The sequence below is a fragment of the Numenius arquata genome, chromosome 4 (genome assembly GCF_964106895.1).
Source record: "Numenius arquata chromosome 4, bNumArq3.hap1.1, whole genome shotgun sequence".
Taxonomy (NCBI): Eukaryota; Metazoa; Chordata; class Aves; order Charadriiformes; family Scolopacidae; genus Numenius; species Numenius arquata.
Genome location: NC_133579.1, coordinates 10418703 through 10439625, shown reverse-complemented (window position 1 = coordinate 10439625; position 20923 = coordinate 10418703). Strand labels below are relative to the sequence as shown.

Below are 20923 nucleotides of genomic sequence, written 5' to 3'. Positions count from 1 at the left end.
CCAGCTGCAGTTCTCATCATTCGGACTGGAATTTTTTTCCTACATCTTCCAAAGCAGGCTTTTCTCTAAAATGTACCAAAATAAATTATCACTACAGCAATTACATTTTTCCTATATCTATTCTTGAGCTCACAGAAGTATCAGAAAGATGTAAGGGATTTGGGGAACAGGGGAGGAGAGGGAGAAGATTGGGGAGAAAAGATGATAAACCTGAAAATATTGAAACTGTAAATACCTATTTTGAAATATTTACTTCATTTGTGGATTGAGACAAGAAGTCATTTCTTTCCTTTGCAGCAGAAAAGAGCTTTCAGTGTGTGTTCCTACCCTTCAGTTGTTCTCCCTGTGGACTATTGTATATTAAGAGGAAGCATGTTTTTGCTGCATAGCCCAGGTGATTGCATGGGAAACGGCTTGGTTTATGGCATAATGTTTTTTGTTTAATACCTTCTTTATTCCAACAGGAAATATGGGATGTATAAAATCAAAAAGGAAAGAGAATCAGCATGGAGATGGGCTAGATTTGAAGAATCAACCAGTACGTAAAACTGAACGAACTATTTATGTGAGGGATCCAACGTCCAATAAACAGCAAAGGCCAGTAAGTAGATAGTCTCAGGGGAGAATTCCAGTAGCAAGATCAAAGCATGACTGGCATAACTTAAATTTCAATCCAAAGCACATGCATGAAGAAATTCAAATGATCATTAGTACACAATTGGGCTCTTAGGGTTGTGCAGTTCACCTTCAATGAGTAATTACTTAAAGAAATCAAATATAAAAATTGGTGATTTGTTACTTAATTACTTTGTTATGTTTGTCATAGTTTTCTGCATGAAAACTGTAATCCTTCTTGGAGATGCTTGATCTAGATGTAGCTACGTCTGTAGAAGAATGCTAGGTGACTTTAGAAAACCTGAAGTAGTTTAGAACCATTTTTAAAAGCATCGGAGTTGGGTTTTTAATAGCCATGGGAACCAGGTGTTGATTATTCTGTTTAAAAAGGCTGAGATAATTGCGGGTGGTTCTTTACCAGCTCTAGTCAACTTTCCTTTTATGCCCTGAAGGCCACTACTCGACGTGGCGCCAGGGGCATAGGTAAGGACGGGAGGGGAGCGGAGGGTGCAGGGAGCAGAGCTGTGCTGCAGGAGGAACAGCCTGCTGGTGGTTCCGTGTGTGCTGCTTGGCATCAGAAAGGAAGGGGAATCCCATCGAGTACCAAGTGGGTTTGCTATTTTGCAGATTGACTGGTACCTTTTTTCCATGCCTCTGCGAGTGTGAGGGACACCCTTTTCTCCCCTCTCACCAGATGGCACGGTGGGCTCAGTGGGCTCTCAGTCAACGTACACACGTCACAGACTACCATTTGAATATTTTTTGTAATTACTTCTTTTGTCTTGCACAATCTTAGCAGCGTAACTGTATTTTAGTTCTTTAGCATGACAGCTACATGTCAGTGACTGTCCTGCTAAAGTGCCCTTCGTAAATCCTCATCAGCAGAAGTCACAAAGCTGTGAACTTCCTCCCCACAGCTTGTGTCACACCTTCCCGAGGTCTGAGCTGCTCAATTCAAAATCTAGTGGGGACTTGCTGTATTTTCATCTTTTGAAGAATGGTGGGAAAAAGATTGGAGCATTTCCTTTTAATTTAAGACATAGAAGATGATACCAAATCACCTGAATAATATGTAATTGTAATGTAAGATCATCACAAAGATCTAAAACTGCTTAATTAAAGACATATTTTATTGTAGGCAAACCAAGAAGCACAGCTCTTACCAGGACAGAGGTTTGTCACTGAAGGTACGTTTCGTAGGAATCTTACTGCTGTGTGCCGTGCCCGTGTCACCCTGCGAAACAATGCAAACCTGCCTTTGGCTTTCTGCCTTTGTAGATACAGAGGAGCACGGAGTCATTGTGGTAGCTTTGTACCCCTATGATGGCATTCACGAAGATGACCTGTCCTTCAAAAAAGGAGAAAAAATGAAAGTTATTGAGGAGTAAGTACGATAGTACTGCTTGTACTGTAGTTTTTCTTTGGACTCATCTAATTCCCTTCATAATTTTTTGGTATCCTACTCAAAACATGGCTGCATTAATGGTAAGAGAGCTCTCTTATGTGTGGAAACACAAATGCATGTGGAGCTGCGGTTAGGATTTGGCAGCTGCCCTTGGTAACAGCGACCAGACATTGATCTGGTGGAGCCAATGGCTTCTAAGGAGGCTTGAGTTCAGAGGAAAGATGCTGCTTCTCTCTCCAGCGCGGGCAAAGCTCTCAGCACAGTAGAACCCAAATAACACTTTATAATTTTCCTTTCCTGTGAATACTAGCGTTGTTTCTGTTTTTCAGGTTGGGAGAATGGTGGAGGGCAAAATCTCTCACGACGAGGAAGGAAGGATTCATTCCCAGCAACTACGTAGCAAAAGTAAACACCTTGGAAACAGAAGAGTGAGTTCTCCCAGGCTCTAAATCCTGGCAAACTACTTCTTCACCCTGGTGGTGGATCCTTTGTGGGTGGAGGAAAGAAGAGGTTCTAACCCTTTGAAATATTTTTCAGATGGTTCTTCAAAGACATAACCCGAAAAGATGCCGAAAGACAACTTCTGGCTCCTGGAAACAGTCCTGGATCTTTCCTTATCAGGGAAAGTGAAACATTAAAAGGTGGGCTTCAGGGTGGGTTACTTTGGGATTAACGGTAAAGTTAAAAACGTACATTCTGTCTTCACAAAAATTGGCATTAAGTGCTGCTGGGTGTGGAGTAGTCCTAGCATGTCCTATTGTGTGAATGCTCTGCAGTTCTGTGGGAGTGAGAAGGATGAGAAAATCACAAGGAAAAGAGAGAAGAGAGTACAACCCAAAGTTGAGATGGGAAAAAACCCCAAACGTGTGTGTGATTACACTGACAAGATGCAAGAATGAATGGAGACATCTTTTCCCTTCCTAACATCTTTGATTCCTTTATTGAAGGACACTTTTCATTGTAAACAGTAGATGCTGCATTTTATAATCTTCTATTATTGGGTCTGTGTCCATTGCTACAAGTTTTAAAATGTAGTTAGTGCATAATGAGGGGTTTACACTTCTGCACTGTAGTGGGATTTTTTTGTTTTTTCCAAAAGCTTTTTGGTAAAGGCTTCTGCTGTAGACAGAGTTCCTTGTACTGAAAAGCTTAGTGAAGTCTCCAGGCTCCTTGGCTGGGACTTTCAGAAAAGCCTTAGGAGGTTCTGCCCCAGCGTCTGGACTCTGACAGCTGCCTAACTGCTTTCTCCAGCTGGATACTCCAACACTGCATCCTCCAGAGGAAGATGCACGAATCCCTTCGGCAGATTGTATGTCTGTCCTCTCCACAGGGGTAGATTTTCTGGCACTAACAGATTCTTGCTTAGGTAGCTCTCTGTAATGGGCCCATATCATTGTTTCAAATGAAGACTCCTAAATGAAGTTCTCAATGGAAGACTCCTAAATTCAACATAGGCTACTGAGAGTAAGGCAAAGTACCCCCAAAATATTTATTTCTATCCCCTTCTGTCACTTGATCTGTGTGCGGGATGGTTTCTTATCCTTTGAAAATGGACAAGAAGAATTGTACAAGTCGAAGAAACGAAGAGCTCTATAGTTTAGGATAGATGCTCTGTGGCCCCATCTTAAGTCCCAGCTGAGGTCAGGCTCCTTGGGCCTAACAGATCTGCCCTCCCTCCCGTGTGCCTCAAGCCATCTCCAAGCTATCCTTTTGCTTTGCCTGTGACATTCAGCGGGTTCCTTTTCCGAAAAGCCAATCTCCAAATTCCAGCTTCTGCCTGAGGAGTGTGACAGCCCTGTCCTTGCTTTCCCAGCTGGTTCCACTCGAGTCGGGGGGACTTTCTGCAGGCGTGGGTGTTGGACATAGAGCTGTCTGCCTTATAGAACTCCTAACTTTGTTGAATAAGATTGAAAAAGAAAGTGTGACTGTAAGCATTTTGGTGACCGGTTCAGGACCGGCTATTGGCTAACTTCCTCCTGTTGGTTGCAAAATGCTTTTTGAGGAAATAAGGGAGTAAAAAGAAAAACAGACAAAAAGGTGATTTTTGTTAGGCTCAACTGTATATGTGTGGACACTGTAGACTTTTGCTGTCTTTTAATGATCATTCTTTCTTTATCCACAGGCAGCTATTCTCTCTCCATAAGAGACTATGATCCCCAGCATGGCGACGTTATTAAGCACTACAAAATTAGGAGTCTAGACAATGGAGGATTTTACATCTCTCCAAGAATAACTTTTCCCAACATCAATGATATGATCAAACATTATCAAAGTAAGTTAAATCGGTTAGTGGATTACTTAATAGAATACAGCCATTATTTCCTGTGAAGGAAAAGAAATGCTTTCGTGTTTTGTTGTTTTGTTTCAAACCTTTTCATCTTTTTTTGTTTGTTTTGTTTTTTCTAATAACGCGGGCATGCATGTTATCAGAGATAAAGCAGAGCTGGTTGGAACTCAAGTAACGTTATCATAATCAGACCTAATGCTGCTTGCTCTGCGGCATGCCATTGTGAAATAAAGAATAGCTTTATAAAACACTTCATCAAAGTTAAGGTGATGTGAAACTACAGTAAGAACTGACTGCATTGGAAATAAATGAATTCTGTATTCGAAAGTAAATTAGTATTCACTATTCACAATTAGCAGAAATACACACAGACTTATGAATATCTTCTTGTGGTGTTGTGTGGAATTGTTTTTATTTTTCCTATCATTTTTTTGGTTGGTTTGTTTGTTTGTTTATTGTAAATGACATTTTGAAGGAAGTAGAAGTCGACTGACTTCAAAGAAAGAAAATGGCACCCACGTAGGATCTATACATTTATTTAAAAAAAAATAGGGGGAGGGGGAGGAAGGGACAGGTTTCTACATATGTTTTAGCTACAGAAGTGCCTTTTCATTCTGTAAAACTTCCTGTTGGATAGCTCCAAAATACGTGGTTTTAGTCTTGTAACTGGGAAGACAGAGGAGATTAAAAACGTAGGACAGAAAATCATGTAGTGATTTATCAAAGCCACGCTGAGGACTTGGCCATGAGGTTTCTCTGAGCTGTTGGCCATGTGTGGTTATTATTTGGCCCAGCTGGAAAACCTGAGAATTATTCTACATTTGTATTGAAGTTGTGGCTGGTCTGTCTGGAGAAAAAAAATAATTGTGACCTACTTATGCTTCCATGCACATGTGTCTGAAACAATGCTGTAAGAAATTTAATGACAAATTCAGAATACAGCTTCCAAGCCTGACTCCAGTGTGCATCTTCATTGACATACTGACAGTAAACAGATCTTATATTTTATTTAGTTGGTATGAATTGTACTAAAATAATAATCTGATGGTAACCAGATGCGTGTGACACTCCTTTATTAAATTTGTTTCTGAATACCAAATTTCAGTTCAGAGGTGCTTAAGTTACATGAAAGCACCAGAAAGGTTACATTTTCATCAAAACAGCTGATTATTTTGAAAATTATTTTGAGTTGGTTAATGCACACCTGCAATTAAGAAATATTTGTCTCAAGTCATGCGGCGCAGAAGTGTAACAAATTTTGTATTTTGTTTTTCCTTTGAAAAACAGAGCAATCAGATGGCTTATGCAGAAAGTTGGAAAAAGCTTGTATTAGTCCCAAGCCTCAAAAACCATGGGATAAAGACGCATGGGAAATTCCACGAGAATCAATTAAATTAGTGAAGAAGCTTGGAGCTGGTCAGTTTGGAGAAGTCTGGATGGGTAAGTTCATTCCTTTGGGAAGCGTATTTAAATCTGCTGAAAGAAATGTCATTTCAGAGTCATTTAGAATAATAGTGGACATGAACCTGGTCTGATAATCTTGTAAAATAGCACAGTCAGGCACAGAATATACCTTCTCGTGAGGAGGAAGGGGGGAAGTTCAGGGGAAGTTCAGGTTAGATATTAGGAAATATTTCTTTACTGAAAGGGTTATCAGGCATTGGAATGGGCTGCCCAGGGAGATGGTTGAGGCACCATCCCTGGAGGTATTCAAGAGAGGAGTTGACGTGGTGCTCGGGGATATGGATTAGTGTTGGGTGGTGTGGTGGTGTGTGTGTGGGTTGTGTGTGGTGTGGTGTGTGTGTGTGGTGTGTTTGTTTGGTTTTTGCTTGGTTTTTTTTTTTTTTTTTTTCATTGGTTGGACTAGATGATCTTAAAGGGTCCCTTCCAACCTAGGTGATTCTGTGATTCTGAGAGAGGATTAGTGAGGGGAAGATACCTGACATCATGGAACAAATCCTTTGGTGTCTTTTAAAGGAAAAAAGAATAATGAATAAGGACTCTAATTTAGAGGGTTGAAGACAACAGTGGGGTTTTTTGTTGTGTTTTGGGGGAAGTAGAAGGTTATATTTAGATGTGACTCCTGATTCTCAAAATCAGTGGTGGTCTCAGAACTTTGTTTCAAATCAGAAAATAGTAAAGAAACTGAAATAGAAAGAAATCGTGTCTTTTAGTGAATTATGCATAGAGTTTTCATTATCTCTTGGTAAAGAAGAGGCTGCAGTGTAATGCGTGGGACTGCCATACTGGGTGAAAAACAGGGACACAATCCAAGATTCTTGCCTGCCAGAACACTGGTGAGAAAGCAGGTGACTTACGTAGTAAGAAGATTAGAGATTGATCACTCTGCCTTGAGCTATCATGCAGGTCCCCAGTAATGAAAGTGTCATGATACTTACAAGTTGTAAATGTTAATATATACCTGGCAAAAAATGATGACATTAATTGTTAGAAACATAATTAGCTTAGCTTATAAACAACCTTATTTTCTCAGCCTCGGTGACTTCCTGTGGCAAGGGGCTATGACCACTCTCTAATCACATTCTGCAAAAATATTTAATCCCTTGCTTTTGAAATGCTCTCTATTCAGGGATCTGAGTAATGTTTTGGGTTCCATATTGCATGTTCTATGTGCTATTCACTACTTGCATGCTTGTTACTGTTTGCCATCTTATTTGAGGTAAACTATACCTTTCTCCCAATTAAGGTTGATTGATTAAGGTGGTTTTTTGCGCCAGAACATTGTCTCAGCCCTTCCCTGAATCTTCTTTTGGGAGGTTATATTTAAATAGTAATAAAATTTTCATTATAATAATGGAACGTTTTTGTTTTGGTTGGGGGTTTTGTTTGTTTTTGTTTTTGTTTTTTTTTTAAACCAGATTCTATAGACAGAGCATTTCTGAACAACTTAATAGTGTATCCCAAAACTTATTAGAGGACGTAAAGCTGTGAAGGGGTCTCTGATGCCACTCGGGAGGGTGGCAGGCTAACCTTTGCTTTGAAGAGACGCTCTCATTTAGAAGAGTAAAGTGCAGAGGGGTGGTGTTTGAGTGGCAAATTCCACACACAACTGCAGTGTCAATCAGAAAGCTCTAACTCAGTCGTAGGTGCAGTCTTTTGATAAAAATAACGTAAAAAATGCAAACAGTGCATCGCTATAATATAGCCAAATTCAATCTTTTATCTGCCTTCGTGAGAAAAGACTTAAGAAACCCTCTAGCTATGATATACGTGAGTGACAATTTACATACTAGTTCAGAGAAGCGTCAGCCATTGTGCAGGTTTTTTTCTGTCTAATAAACCGAGAAATGTTTAACTGACACTGAAACACAATGAAAGACTTGGGTGGCAGAAGTTAATCGCCTGCTTGAAAACGTAGATCGTTTTGGGAAGTGACTGCTTCTGCACATGCACACACAGAGGCATAAAAGTTTAAAAGGGTCTTTCTGGTTCAAGGTGTTTCCTCTTGTTTGTGTCATTACTTCAACATCTAAATTGGGCCTAACCCCTGCGTCTGGATTGCTGCACTGTGAGAAAAATTAATGTACTGTGAAAGCGATGGCTGTGTTTCCTCTTCTCCGCTTTCTTTCTGAAGGGAGAGCAGCTGATTTGCACGGCACAGGTCCTCTCGCATCAGGAGCCTGCTTAATCTTAGAACCAAGGAAGCTCAAGCTGGAAAAGACGTATTGGGTCAGCTGCGAGGTGCGGGGCGGCAGCAAACACTCCATGTTGTAATGATCAACCAGGGGCAGCAGGAGTTGTGTGGAGGTGCTGAGAAATAACCTCCATGTTACGCTCTCCTGGATAGAGAGGGAGTTGTTACGTCTCTCCTCGTATAGAACAACATGATTTTTCAGCCACGGTGTGAATTAGAGAGAAATAGTGTTCCGTGGTTTAATTACTAAATAGATTTCTTCTTGGTAAAGGGTACTTAGAATTGTGGTTTCAGAGGGAACAGTGTCCCTTTCAGAGGGACTGGGCTCCCCAGTAAAGACAGATACAGAGCTACTGGAGAGAGACCAGAAAAGGGCCACAAGGGTGATGAAGGGACTGGAGCATCTCTCTTGTGAGAGAAGACTGAGAGCTGGGACTGTTCAGCCTGGAGAAGAGAAGGCTCAAGGGGATTTTATCAATGTATATAAATACCTGAAGGTAGAATGCAAAGAGGATGGAGCCGGGCTCTTCTCGGCAGTGCCCAGTGACAGGACCAGAGGCGATGGGCACAAACTGAAGCACAGGAGGTTCTGTCTGAACATCTGGAAACCCTTTTTCACTGTGTGAGTGACCACGCACTGGCACACAGGTTTCCCAGAGAATTTGTGGAGTCTCTGTCCTTGGAGATAGTCAAAAGCCAACTGGACAGAGTTCTGGACAACCAGCTCTAGGTGGGTCTGCTTGATCAGGGAGGTTGGACTAGATGCCCTCCAGAGGTCCCTTCCAACCTCAGCCTTTCTGTGTTTCTGTGATATATGGGAAGATAGAGATAATACTGCTGCTGCAACGTGAAAATATGCCAGCATATCTTTTATAGTCTTTTCTTTCCAGTTTGACCATGAGTACTCTTTGGGCTTCCAAGTTGACATCTTCCTCTTGCACATTTTGGTGGGAGTTAGCTTATGTTATGGGAGGACTAAGAAAACCCGAGGAACAAAAATCAGACTCCCATATTCCCCAAGCGCTTGGCTGTGTTCGTTTGTGACCTGTGCGGATAATCTGTGTCACTTACGAAGTGGGCAGGTGAGCGCAATGGGATGCAGAGAAGCTGCTGTTCCTCAGTCTCTTCCCCAGTGAGCATCTCGGAAATACTGTACCTCCTGCAATCATAACAGCCTGAGACATTATCTGGCTTCTGACAGTGTCATACCTCTGTAGCTCAAACAAGTTGTTCCCAGTATAACCTTTCAGGGAAGTACTGCGAAAGCAGAGGAAGGAGAAAGCTACATCTTGTAGCTTATTCACAAAGTCGTTTCATCTTCAGTCTAGAGAAGACTGAGGGGGCATCTTATCAATGCTTATAAATATTTAAAGGGTGGGTGTCAAGAGGTTGGGACCAGTCTTTTTTCAGTGGTCCCCAGTGACGGGACAAGAGGTAGCGGGCACAAACTTGAACATAGAAAGTTCCACCTAAACATGAAGAAAAACTTCTTTACTTTGACAGAGCCCTGGAACAGGCTGCCCAGAGAGGTGGTGGAGTCTCTGTCTCTGGAGACATTCCAAACCCACCTGGACACGTTCCTGTGCAACCTGCTCTAGGTGGACCTACTTTGGCAGGGGGGTCAAAGATCATCCCCAGAGGTCCCTTCCAACCCCATATCATTCTATGATTCTGTGGAGATCTGGTCAGAAATGGTAGGCTTATCCTCATTATTGTCTGTTATAAATTCATGTCACAACTTGGCCAATGCAAGAATTTGGTGGCAACCTAGCTGTCCAGGTTACTTCTCTGTCAAAATAATCATAATCAACTCCAAAATAAATACCTGAAACGCTAATAATTTTTGGAGGATTCTATTCTAACATACAGAGAAGAACATGGATCTCTCTGTAAGACATCATGACATTCCTCAGACTTGCGTACTGTTGCTTGCATCACATTCCATTTTTAACAGAAGCATTAACCTCAGAGAGATTTGCTTCCTGCCATGGTATGAAAGGGTTTTTGACCGTGGAGTTCAGTGCATCTGGGCAGCTTCTTTAGTGATGTGGTGAACCAGAGTAGCACTGCAAGAGCAGGGTCTGTGTTTTATGCATTTTTGTTTCTAGTGTGCACTGATATGATGTGAACCATAATGCTCTGGGGTATTAATAATCTATGAAAGGAATTCTCAAGCAGGGCTAAGAGAAAAGTTAACAAGCCAAATGGAGCCATTATGGTGTATTTTATTAATGAGGCACATTCTGCTTGCATCTCAGGTGTAAAAGATTCTTTCAGTGGGTAACTCCCAAATTAGAATATACGTAATACACGTTTTGGAGGTATATTTTCTTATGCAGCTGTTACAAAAATAAGAGACTTCTAAAATGAACCAAGAAAACTTGCCAGTGCATCTCATCAGTATCACAAATACTTTTTTACCGTACATACACGAGCTGAATGTCAGTTGCAAAGAATCTGATTTTTATGTCAGGTGTTCTAGATGTAAGCAAGAACTTCATTGCTTACCTATGTTTTTTAATTCATGTTTAGGCAGCAAACTGACCGTATGTTCATTCATATCATGCGGCAAGGAATACCGTGACCCAGCGAGTGTTGGGTTTACAAGCCAGAGCCAGGTTCCGTTCAGCCAAGGCAGATGGTACCGAAGGGTGCTTTACGAAGTGCCCAAGGTGCTTTACGAAGTGAAGGTGATGCAGTGCTGTAGCCACCGCTTCCCACAGCTCCCAGCATGTCACTGGAATCCCTCTTTGATGCAGATTGAACATTAGATTTGGTGTCACTCGCTGAAACACTTGGAAGTCACCAGTTTTCCCTCCGCCTGTACAAAGGCTGCGGTTTCTTACCTGCAGAGTAAGAGTGTGCCCTCAAAGCAGATAATCTTTATGGAAACCAGCACAGAGGTTCTCACGGTGATCATAAGTGACCTGCCATGGGAACTAGGACTCTGTTCAGATGGGGTGGTACAGATGCATACTAAAAAGATGCTGCCTCCTCCGGGTCTGTCTAGCCTTATATCCTAATATAATCCTCCCCTTCAGGGGTACCATGTTCTTACTCTTCTACTTTGGACTCACAGATGATGGGACTTTTCTCCCAGATGGCAAGGTGGCATCTACTTAGCTGAGAGGTAGGGACTCATGCTCTGTGAGGGTTCAGTTCCAGCATGGTCCTCAGCCCACACCAAGCTAACGTTCATTTTGCTTGTAATGGGTGAGGGAAAGAGGTGGCAAATTCCAGTCTTGCCAGACTGTCAAAGGTGCATTTTTCACAGATGCCATTGTGTGTGCTCACTGAGTTCGCGACAACCTTTCCTCAGTGTTTGGTGTCCCATCCCTCCCTGAATTTGAGAGAGATCAGGATGAAATCTCTCGACTGCTCTCATCAGCTAATTTGCTTTGTGTGTTACCACCAGGGAGGGTCAGGGTAGACTCTTTTTCTGGCAGAAAACATCAGTATCACTCAGGTGTAGTAATGTAAACTTTCTGCAAGTAGAGCCCTGGTTTGATGGATCTCTTTAGTGAATGTAAAATACTGTTACATAGTTAATGCTAAGTGTGTTGGTCACAATTGCTTCACAGAAATAGTGATATTAATTAGTATGTTCAGTACAGTATTCAACAAATATGGAGTGGTACTAGTGCTATGCTTTAAGGTATGTGATACATACCTTAGTAGAAACGATACAAATAAGCTTTCTTCTTCTTAAGCAGAAAGAGATGTATTTAACATCTCTCCGGGGAGTATATAAATTGTGTAGTTGAGCTTTAACAGCAGCATTTGAGCTTTAGTTGTCGTTTCTTATTATTAGATCATCCAGAGGCATATCCTTGTTATGCTTTGACCTGACCGCGGTTGGAAAAATATATTTAATAATCATGGAGGTGAATAATTTGTGATAGAAACAGTGGCTTTTCTCAGGTGATGATCCTTCTTTGAGAAAGGTGATGGAAGACGCAGTGGTTAGAGCAATCACTTTAGATCCGGAAATTAGTTCCTTGCTTTGCCACTGATTTCTTATGTTAAGATGATAAATAGTGCAAGGAAATTGTGAACTCCAATTTAGAGGTGTAGCCATTGTGGTAATACTGTCTGGATTGTTGCTGATCAAGGAAATGAGGCGATTTCATTGAGTCATGAAAGTTTCACCTCGTCTGAGAAATATGTTTGCAATGTTGAAATGGATGTGGTGGGGGACAAAAGGCTGGGGATTGATATTGCTGAAGCGTTCTGTACATCTGAAATGGTCAGAAGAAGTTGTATTTATACACACACACACACCCCCCTCTCTCTCCCCCCTTTCTTTTTCAAAGTAAATGACTTCACAAGATAAACTTTAGGATCAGTGCTTGCTATTGTTTTTTTAATTATTTTAACATTTATTTAATGTTTGCAAACCATTAAAACAGGTAATAAATCACTGCTTTTCTCTTCACTGATAGTTGCTTTTTATATAATTAGAGTATTACATTAGAAGGTTTGATAATGAAAGGTTTGATAGAACGTTTGAAAATGAAAATGAAATGAAACAGCTACAGTCTCTTCCACTCTTGGCACGAGCTACGTGATAAGAAGTTATCACGTTTTAAATCTTGCTCTGAGGACTGCAGTCCTGGCAGCGTATCTTTGTTGGTCATGAGAACGCTCATTCGATTGCGCTTTCCCGTAATGCTCTGAGTACAGAGGGTTACAGAAAGGATTATCAGCATGAGACTGGCATGCATAAAATGATTATAATCATGGTGTTTAGAGATGCTCCAGAATCTTGAAAGCAATCCATGGACTCTCTATTAGAGTCTGAGACGATTTATGTAGACATTCATTAAAACATCTCTTGACAGTTTGAATATTTTATGGACTACCTGTAAATTAAAAATTGGTGTGAAGTGAGATAATTTGCTTTCCGTATATATTTTTTTTTTCCAGATAATTGATTTCTAAAAATAGGGAATGGATTATTTTTCACCGCAATGCTGCATCAGTTGCAAAACAAAAAGGAATTCTCGTGTAAATATTTGTGCTCCATCTGGCACTTGCTCTCAGACTCTTAGCTATTACTGGAATCCAACCTCACCTGCTTTACAAATTCCTAGTAGTCGGGGCGCTGTGTGGCACAATGACTATCGTATTCCCTCCTTTTAGGTTACTACCATAATAGTACAAAAGTGGCTGTGAAGACTCTGAAGCCCGGAACGATGTCCGTGCAAGCCTTCCTGGAGGAAGCCAACCTCATGAAAACACTTCAGCATGATAAGCTCGTTAGGCTTTATGCTGTAGTGACCAAAGAAGAACCTATTTATATTATAACAGAATTCATGGCTAAAGGTGAGAACCATATTGGATCTGCAAGCAATGTTTTAGTAAACTCTTCTGCTTCTCATAAATCAGTCCCCCTTCTTTATAAAGGAAGGAATAAAAAAAAAAAAAAAAAGGAAAACTTGGGATTTTAGTGTCATTCTTTTGAATGCTCTGATATAACATGAAGGAGCACCTATCCTAGAGAAGGGATGAAGCCTTAATTTTATGATTCATTGCTGCATTTGTGAAATAAACTATTTTTACAGTTTTCTTAAATGTAGCATTTTTAATTGTTTCAGGTGCAGAGCATAACACCCCAAATAGCTCTGGTTCCTTTGGGCTCCCTACCTAACTTTTGTGTCTGGTGCAATTGCAAAGCAATTAAAACAAACCTTAGAAATTGCCTTATGTGGCCCTTGAATTAATAAATACGTATGTAATAAGGCGAGTGACCGCTCATCAGTGGTTGTGCAAGGATGGCTGCACGACTAGAGCATCACTACGCAAAATAAGTGAGGTTTCCTTCTCAGATTGTCTTGGGTGGCAGTTTTTTCTTGTTTTGTTCTATTTGCAAGCAATTCTGCTGATGACTTCATAAATAAGGGTTGAGCCACTTATTCTTTATGACTTGAGAAGGACTGATATGTGTGCTTCTCCTAGACAGCTTTCCTGATATTCCAGAGACCGGGGTACTTACCAAACTCGACACTGACCTAAGGCATGGTCTGATGGGACTTTTCTACACCCAGGAAAATGGCAAAACCTGGATACCCGACGTGCTGAGTTGGATGTTACTGTCGTTAAATCCTGTAAAGAGACTGCCTTATTGCAGTCAACTTGAAAATACAGCAAAACGCTTCACTGCAAAAATTTTGTGATCCAGAAAATAAAGGCGTGACCTTTATTTTGGTAATCAGCTTCACTGACTTAATTTTCCTCTGTTGTCACAGGAAGCTTGCTGGATTTTCTGAAGAGTGATGAAGGAAGTAAATTGTTGCTTCCAAAGCTAATCGACTTCTCTGCACAGGTAAATTTTAAGAAATATGCTGAAAAATAATGGTGTTTATGGTCTGAAACTCAAGCTGGGCAACTTCATCCTAGGGTTTTTGGGTTTTTTTCATTAAAAAAGAATTTAATTTTCAAATAAGTTTTGGTCTGAGTAAATAAGGTTACTTGAAAGGAGGGAATAGATAAAAGAGGTTTCAAAGGGAGTGTGTGAAGTTAGGCTTAACTCTTAGCTACTGCAGTGGTTTGCAGCCGATTTCCTTTGTGGAGAGGCTGCTCTCAGCTCGCGGCTCCGAGTGGAAAGGGTAAGTACAAGTTTGTGAGTTTGTGCTTATGAGATTCCTTCAGTGTTAAATGTCTCACTTTTACTTCTTAAATTAGGTCAATTGGTCAAACTTTTCTTAACTTCAAGGCACTACCGTTGGTTTCAAATTCTTACATAAATTACTGTGAAACAAATGAAATCTAATCAAATGATGTTTCAGGTACCAGTATCTGATTTATCCCATGTCAGAAATAGAATCTGTAGAGAGAAGCCCCGGAGTGATTTGTGTGTGAAAACCTGAATCAAAGATGCCTGGAGCCCAGTGTTTCGCTTCAGACAGTTGCCAGCATTAGATGTCAAGGGAGGCATATAGAGAATAGAGCAAAAATTGTGCTTTTGCAAGTTGCAATTCATGTTACTAATGAAGGCATTTTTGATAGATTATTGTTTCATCCACCTTTCAGGGTTTTCAATATGCATTAGAATTGCTGTTGTACTGTTGTACTCTATTGAACTAACTTGTTACAATTCATGAGGAAAGAGGAGAAGGCCTTAAAAAGACGTAATGAAACGTTAGTGATTTATACCAAAAATTGACTATAGGAATATTATATGACTGTTTTATATAACTATTGCTATATAAATAAATATAAGTTTAGATATTAGCAAACATTTATTTACTAGGAAGGTGGTCAAACACTGGAACAGGCTTCCCAGAGAGACGGTCGATGCCACAATCCTATCAGCGTTTAAGAGGCATTTGGACAATGCCCTTAACAACATGCTTTAACTTTTGGTTAAAGTGGCCTGAAGTGGTCAAGCAGTTGAACAAGATGATTGTTGGAGGAATTTTCCAACTGAAACTATTCTATTCTGTGGTATATCAGATATCACATATTGTTATATAGATGTTCAATATATCAAATACAGGGTTTTATATAACATACGTTCAATGCAGGAGCTGATTTTGCTAGAATTATTGGTCCGGTGCAGCTATAGGCTTTCTAAGTTTTCTGAAGTCTTTTGGTAACTTGTCCTTGAGAATTTAGTGGGGCAAAAGCTTTGTAGATGTGGAAAACCTGCTGGATCCCAGGTCACGGTCTGGAGAGATGAGTATCAGTGGGCAGAAAAAAAGAATAAATGTAGCTTTGAAAATAGTGTGTAAAATTCAAGGGAGAGAAGAACATCTGTGAGCAGTGACATGAAAAGGGACTCGGGATGTGGAAAGGAAAGCACGTGTGCTTTTACAGCAGACCCTTTTATTGAGATTTGGGATGTTGAGTTCATTTTAAATGAATATTGTGTTTTCAGACATTTAAGGCTTAAAAAGCTTAATGAGCTAGAGAGCAACTCTAACTGTGTACAACTTGGGTAGATCGCTTCCAAGATGACAGGGGTCAGCGACTGTCGGTTACCAAGCTTTGAAAGTCGGGTCACTTGAAATGGGCATCACTTGTCACCCCGATCTGACAACAGCCTCTCAGAGACGGTTCCTGCACTTGGCCTCAGAGGTCAGGACCTTGTGCAGCGCGGGTGACATGAGAAGTCCCTCTATTCACCTAAGATGTAGGCTATCAACAGAAATTCCTGAGAGCGAGCCACGCGTTGTGTTGCAGAGTGATCTTCGAGGGATGTTCAGGAAGGCCTCTCTGAGGGTTTCTAGCCACAGCCCAAACAAGACTTTGGAATAGAGAGACCAGGATTTTTCTTATGGGAAGAATTTGTAGGTTTTTTGAGCACACTTGTAAAGAGCCCTTAATGCCACTGGGTAGTAACAGGACTGTGTGGAATAGACTTGCAGGCTGCGTGTCATTCTCAGACCAGAGATTTCCCTCTGACCAACACAGATGTTCCACTGGTCTTCTCCGGCTCTGGCAGTCTGAATGTTAATTGATGGGTCTTTAGTGCGAAAGAGAGACAAAAACATTTTCAAACTCTGTTGGCCTACTGTTGAGGTGCTGGTAATTTTACTGCAGACCCGTGGATCACACTTTTCCAGAGTGTAGGCTGTATGTAAGGGAGAACATAAAATGTGTCTGGTATTTTTGGTATGACTCTGGTTTGTGCAAATGGAACACCAATTTATTCTTACGGTAGTGACATTAACCTCTCTGTACAGCCTAAGGGGAATGAAATTTGGAGAGCTGTTTTCTCAGAAGAGGTTAAAAAAAAAAAGAAAAAAGGCAAGGAAGGAAGCTGATGGTGAGCTACTTAAATAAGATCAGGTGTATTTTTTTGCCTTGGTGGACACACACCTGAGCTTTTCACGACTGTCTAATCATACCATTCTGGCAAGGCACTTTACCAGACCATCCCAGCTTCTCCGAAAGACTGAAGATGCAGCAGATGGTAGCTGAGGATTGGCTTATTTTTCCCCTCGTGCATCTGAGATGTTGCACGAGGCTGGCCTGCTCCCAAGCAGGCAACCCAGGGGGCTGGCTCGTAGCCACACGGGCACACACCAGACGTCTGTTGCAACAAAAATTGCTGAAAGAACCCAACCCACTGCAGAAGGGTATGTTAGCAATGGACTTGTGATACAGCAGGAAGAAAACGGGCAAGACGAGGGTCCACTCAGTATGTTGCCACCTTTTCCAGAGGAATGGCCTTTGCCACCTTACAATGGCCTTGTCAGATAAGGAGGGACTGGGAATGGGGAAGGGGAGGATGACTATCAGGTAGCTGAAGAGTGTAGTGCAGGTAGTTGAACATGAGCCCCCAGGTGAAAGCCATTTTCCAAGTGGTGTTGAAGAGGGCTGTGGGCTGGTGTTTCCGTTGCCAGATTGCTCCTAGCGCTCCACTCGCTGACTTTGTAAGGCCTTTGCCTTGTCTTCAAAGAAATCTGCATTTGCAAGGGGTGAAGCGTGCCGATTTTGCAAAAAGAGAAGTAAGGACTGCTCACCCAGGTGAAAGAAACACCTTTTAAAAAGATAGCGTTTTTCAAGCAAGCTAAAAAATATACTCCTACTCTGCTGTACTGATTTTTGCTGTTTTAGTGGCGTAGCATCCACACTCACTGACTGCCATTTTTGACAGCAATAGCTGAGTACTGGGGAGAGACTTTTTAATAGGGCCTGTTGCGACAGGAGAAGGGGGAATGGTTTTAAACTAAAAGAGGGAAGATTCAGACTAGGTATAAGGAAGAAATGTTTTACGATGAGGGTGGTGAAACACTGGCCCGGGTTTCCCAGAGAGGTGGTAGATGCCCCATCCCTGGAAAAATTCAAGGCCAAGCTGGATGGGGCTCTGAGTAACCTGACCTCGTTGAAGATGTCCCTGCTCGTGGCAGTTGGGTTGATGACTGGATGACCTTTAAAGGTGCCTCCCAACCAAAACCATTCTATGATTCTGTTATTCTACTTAGTTACACTTACATCTAGTGACTACAGCGTACAGCTGTGGATTCAGAATTTTTGTGGATTCAGGATTTTTATGGATTTTTTTTTGCTGTACTAACAATCACAATTCATGAAATTAGGCTCGTGGAAAAACATGGCAAGAAAAGGCTTGCTAGGAAGATGGTCCAGCTCAGTTTCTAAAGCAATCTACCCGCTGAAAGAGCTGAAGTTTCTCTTTTGTGTTTTAATCAGTGCGTATGAGTGTTAGTTGGCAAAGATGATTTTGGCCACTAGAGATGAATGCTGGAAGTCTCTGAAGGGAGTGTGTTTTAGAGGAAGCTTGAGTTTTGCAAATGTACCTTCAAGCACATGCCACCTGCTTCAGTACAGAGCAGAGCTTCAGCATCTCTCGTAGAAGTCGGCAGAATTGTCCATATGTCAGACATGCCAGAAACAGCCATGAGGCAAAATCTGAGCCTGTTTCCCTGCCTGTGTGACCACTGCTGGCGCCTGGGCCAGCAGCATGGCAACCTCACCGGCTGGTCTCACAACTGCCGTACGTCTGGCAGGCGTTGGCAAGCTGTTCCCCTGGTTCCCTTTCCTGCCCGTCACCTCATACAGCGGGCTCGGGGAACCCAAAGGTGCTGTTGGTTCCCAGTTACGAGTTGGAGGGTAAGTGAACTTCATAGCTTTGTCCACGAGCTGTACTGCCAAATATTGGTAATGCATCAGGGCAAAACAGTGCTCGTGGACATTGCCCGTATTCCCCTTGTCGACTACAGGCAACAGCCTGGCTCACAGAATCAAAGAATCACAGAATGATGTGGGGTTGGAAGGGACCTCTGGAGATCATCTAGTCCAACCTCCCCTGCCAAAGCAGGTCCACCCAGAGCAGGTTGCACAGGAATGTGTCCAGGAGGGTTTGGAATGTCTCCAGAGAAGGAGCCTCCACCACCTCTCTGGGCAGCCTGTTCCAGGGCTCTGCCACCCTCAAAGTAAAGAAGTTCCTCCTCATGTTTAGGTGGAACTTTCTATGTTCAAGTTTGTGCCCGTTTCCTCTTGTCCTGTCACTGGGCACCACTGAAAAAAGACTGGCCCCATCCTCTTAACACCTACCCTTTAAGTATTTATAAGCATTGAGGCATAGGCATTTATAGGCTCCTTCAGCACTAAAGTGACTGGCAAATTCTGGATTTTACTGATTGGTTTTCATCTTGCCCTAGAGGTAGTTTACCGAAAGAGCTCCCGATTCTTTATTTCATGGTTCTTGAAACCATACGTGCTTCTGTTTGATGAGAGCTGCCAAAAACGTACAATGCAAATTCAGTGAATTTTTTGTGTGTGTAAACTCTTCCTGCTTCTTACGCAAATCCGTTAGCCCCTGTGTAGCACACACGTGCACGGTGGCTGTGGTAGGGAAATGATACCAGTTGTTACTGAACATACTCACATCATAACTTCCAAACTGGTCAAAGCTTTGTCATAAAAACACTCTGTCTTCTTTCCCGTGCAGTGCTGATACTTTCATTAATTCTTCTGTGAGCTACAACTTCATTGGCAACTCTTACCCTCTTCTTTCTGCCTTCTAAGGCTGCAAATTAAAATGATAATAAACTTAGAATAAAATTAACAGAGATTTTTGATGCAGTGCTTTAATCCCTCTCTCGCCTCTCTTTTTTAAGGGGGAAAGGGAAACTCCTAAATCAGAATGAATTTTAACTCTTATTTGGCATTGGGAGATTTCCACTGCAGTCTTGCCATATTCCTTTTCAGGTTTCTTTCATTTTTAATGATACCCTCTAATGTTCCAGTGCATAATTATATATGTTACTTTAATAATCCTTTTTTTTTTTTCCCCTGAGTCTGCTTTGACTACAAAGCTGCTCAACTGGATGGAGCAAGAGGAATACATTTTTGCAGCCTTTCCTGACTTCACCTTTAGGATTAACACTGCTGCAAACTGAAAATTGGTATTACTTGAAGATTAAAATGCGACTATTTTGCAACAGTTTCCAGTTGCCAGATACAAAGGGTCTGCACCCCTTCATAGACAGAGAGTGATGTGAAGATGAACTCTCTTTTTGAAAACTCTGTGATTGAGAAGTGTATTTTATTTTATTGTCTGGACATTACAGAAAGGAACCTGGGTTTGGTTAATCCCGGGCCAAAGACAATCTTGTCCATTTCAATAACGTGTGTTTGCTTCAAACCTTTTGAAACTGCGGTCTATTTTTAGTGAGGCTCTTCCCTAGGGACGGAGAATTATCTGGTCAAATTTAAGGCTCAGGATATGCTCCATTATTTTCTCTGCTTAAACCTCACCAGCAGGATGCTCCCTCCCACCCTAAGTGCTTCAGACTCATTTCCAGCCTGGTTTTTGGGCTGTTTTACCTGCATCCCGCCGAGCCCTGGGCCAAGAGCATCTCTGAGGCCACTGTCCCCTACCCGCCGAGCGAAGGACGAGGGATGTGGCTGGGATGTCATGTTCATGGCTGGACCCTCAAGGGGCAGCATCCCCATCCCGGGGAGCGAGCGCAGCGCTTCAGCCCCACTTGTCTCACAGGCAGCAGCGATACAGAGGGAATTTCAAAGCTGCCTTTACTCATAAATCCCTGCCTTCTGCTGCCTGTGGTTTCATGTGTAGTTTTATAGTACGGATCCTGAAAAGAGTAAGAAACCACATCTGCCAACGCAAAGGGAAATCTTTTTAAAGTGTACCTTAACCATGTCTAAGTAATCATTTCTACGTGATTTTGGTTTAAAATAGAGAGGATTGGGGAGGTTCTTAGCCTCGTGTTTCTCAGTATTTTGGAAATTGTAGGTCACACCCTTTTGTTTTTTTCCTGGAGTTGACTTCATTTGTAACAAATGAAAACTAGGGTCAACTTTGAATATTTCATCACTTACTTTTTTTTCTCCATGTTGCCTGCCTGCTTGTCAGGCGAGTGAGGAAATGTGAGTTTGGCTTTACTGAGAGTTTTCAGTCACCCGTATCCATGAAAACTGTCCTATCCTAGTTCTTTCCCTTTTCCATCCTGTGTTCTTACCTCTTTGT

The 20923-nt window shown here is 41.8% G+C and overlaps 1 protein-coding gene across 6 annotated transcripts in view; it reads left to right on the top strand.

Moving 5' to 3' along the window:
* The first annotated feature begins 469 nt into the window (after window positions 1-469).
* The window catches only part of LYN (LYN proto-oncogene, Src family tyrosine kinase), a 34740-nt gene continuing 14286 nt past the window's right edge, over window positions 470-20923 (top strand). Inside the window, exons 1-10 of one of the 6 annotated variants that reach the window (XM_074146596.1) lie at window positions 470-542; window positions 1117-1122; window positions 1767-1802; window positions 1894-1999; window positions 2350-2448; window positions 2558-2661; window positions 4143-4292; window positions 5595-5747; window positions 13105-13287; window positions 14211-14287. In XM_074146596.1, coding sequence (XP_074002697.1) covers window positions 470-542; window positions 1117-1122; window positions 1767-1802; window positions 1894-1999; window positions 2350-2448; window positions 2558-2661; window positions 4143-4292; window positions 5595-5747; window positions 13105-13287; window positions 14211-14287 — 987 coding nt within the window. Of the gene's footprint in view, window positions 613-1116; window positions 1123-1457; window positions 1463-1753; window positions 1803-1882; window positions 2000-2349; window positions 2449-2557; window positions 2662-4142; window positions 4293-5594; window positions 5748-13104; window positions 13288-14210; window positions 14288-20923 lie in introns of all 6 variants that reach the window. The other 5 variants (XM_074146591.1, XM_074146595.1, XM_074146593.1 and 2 more) reach the window with 5 other exon arrangements.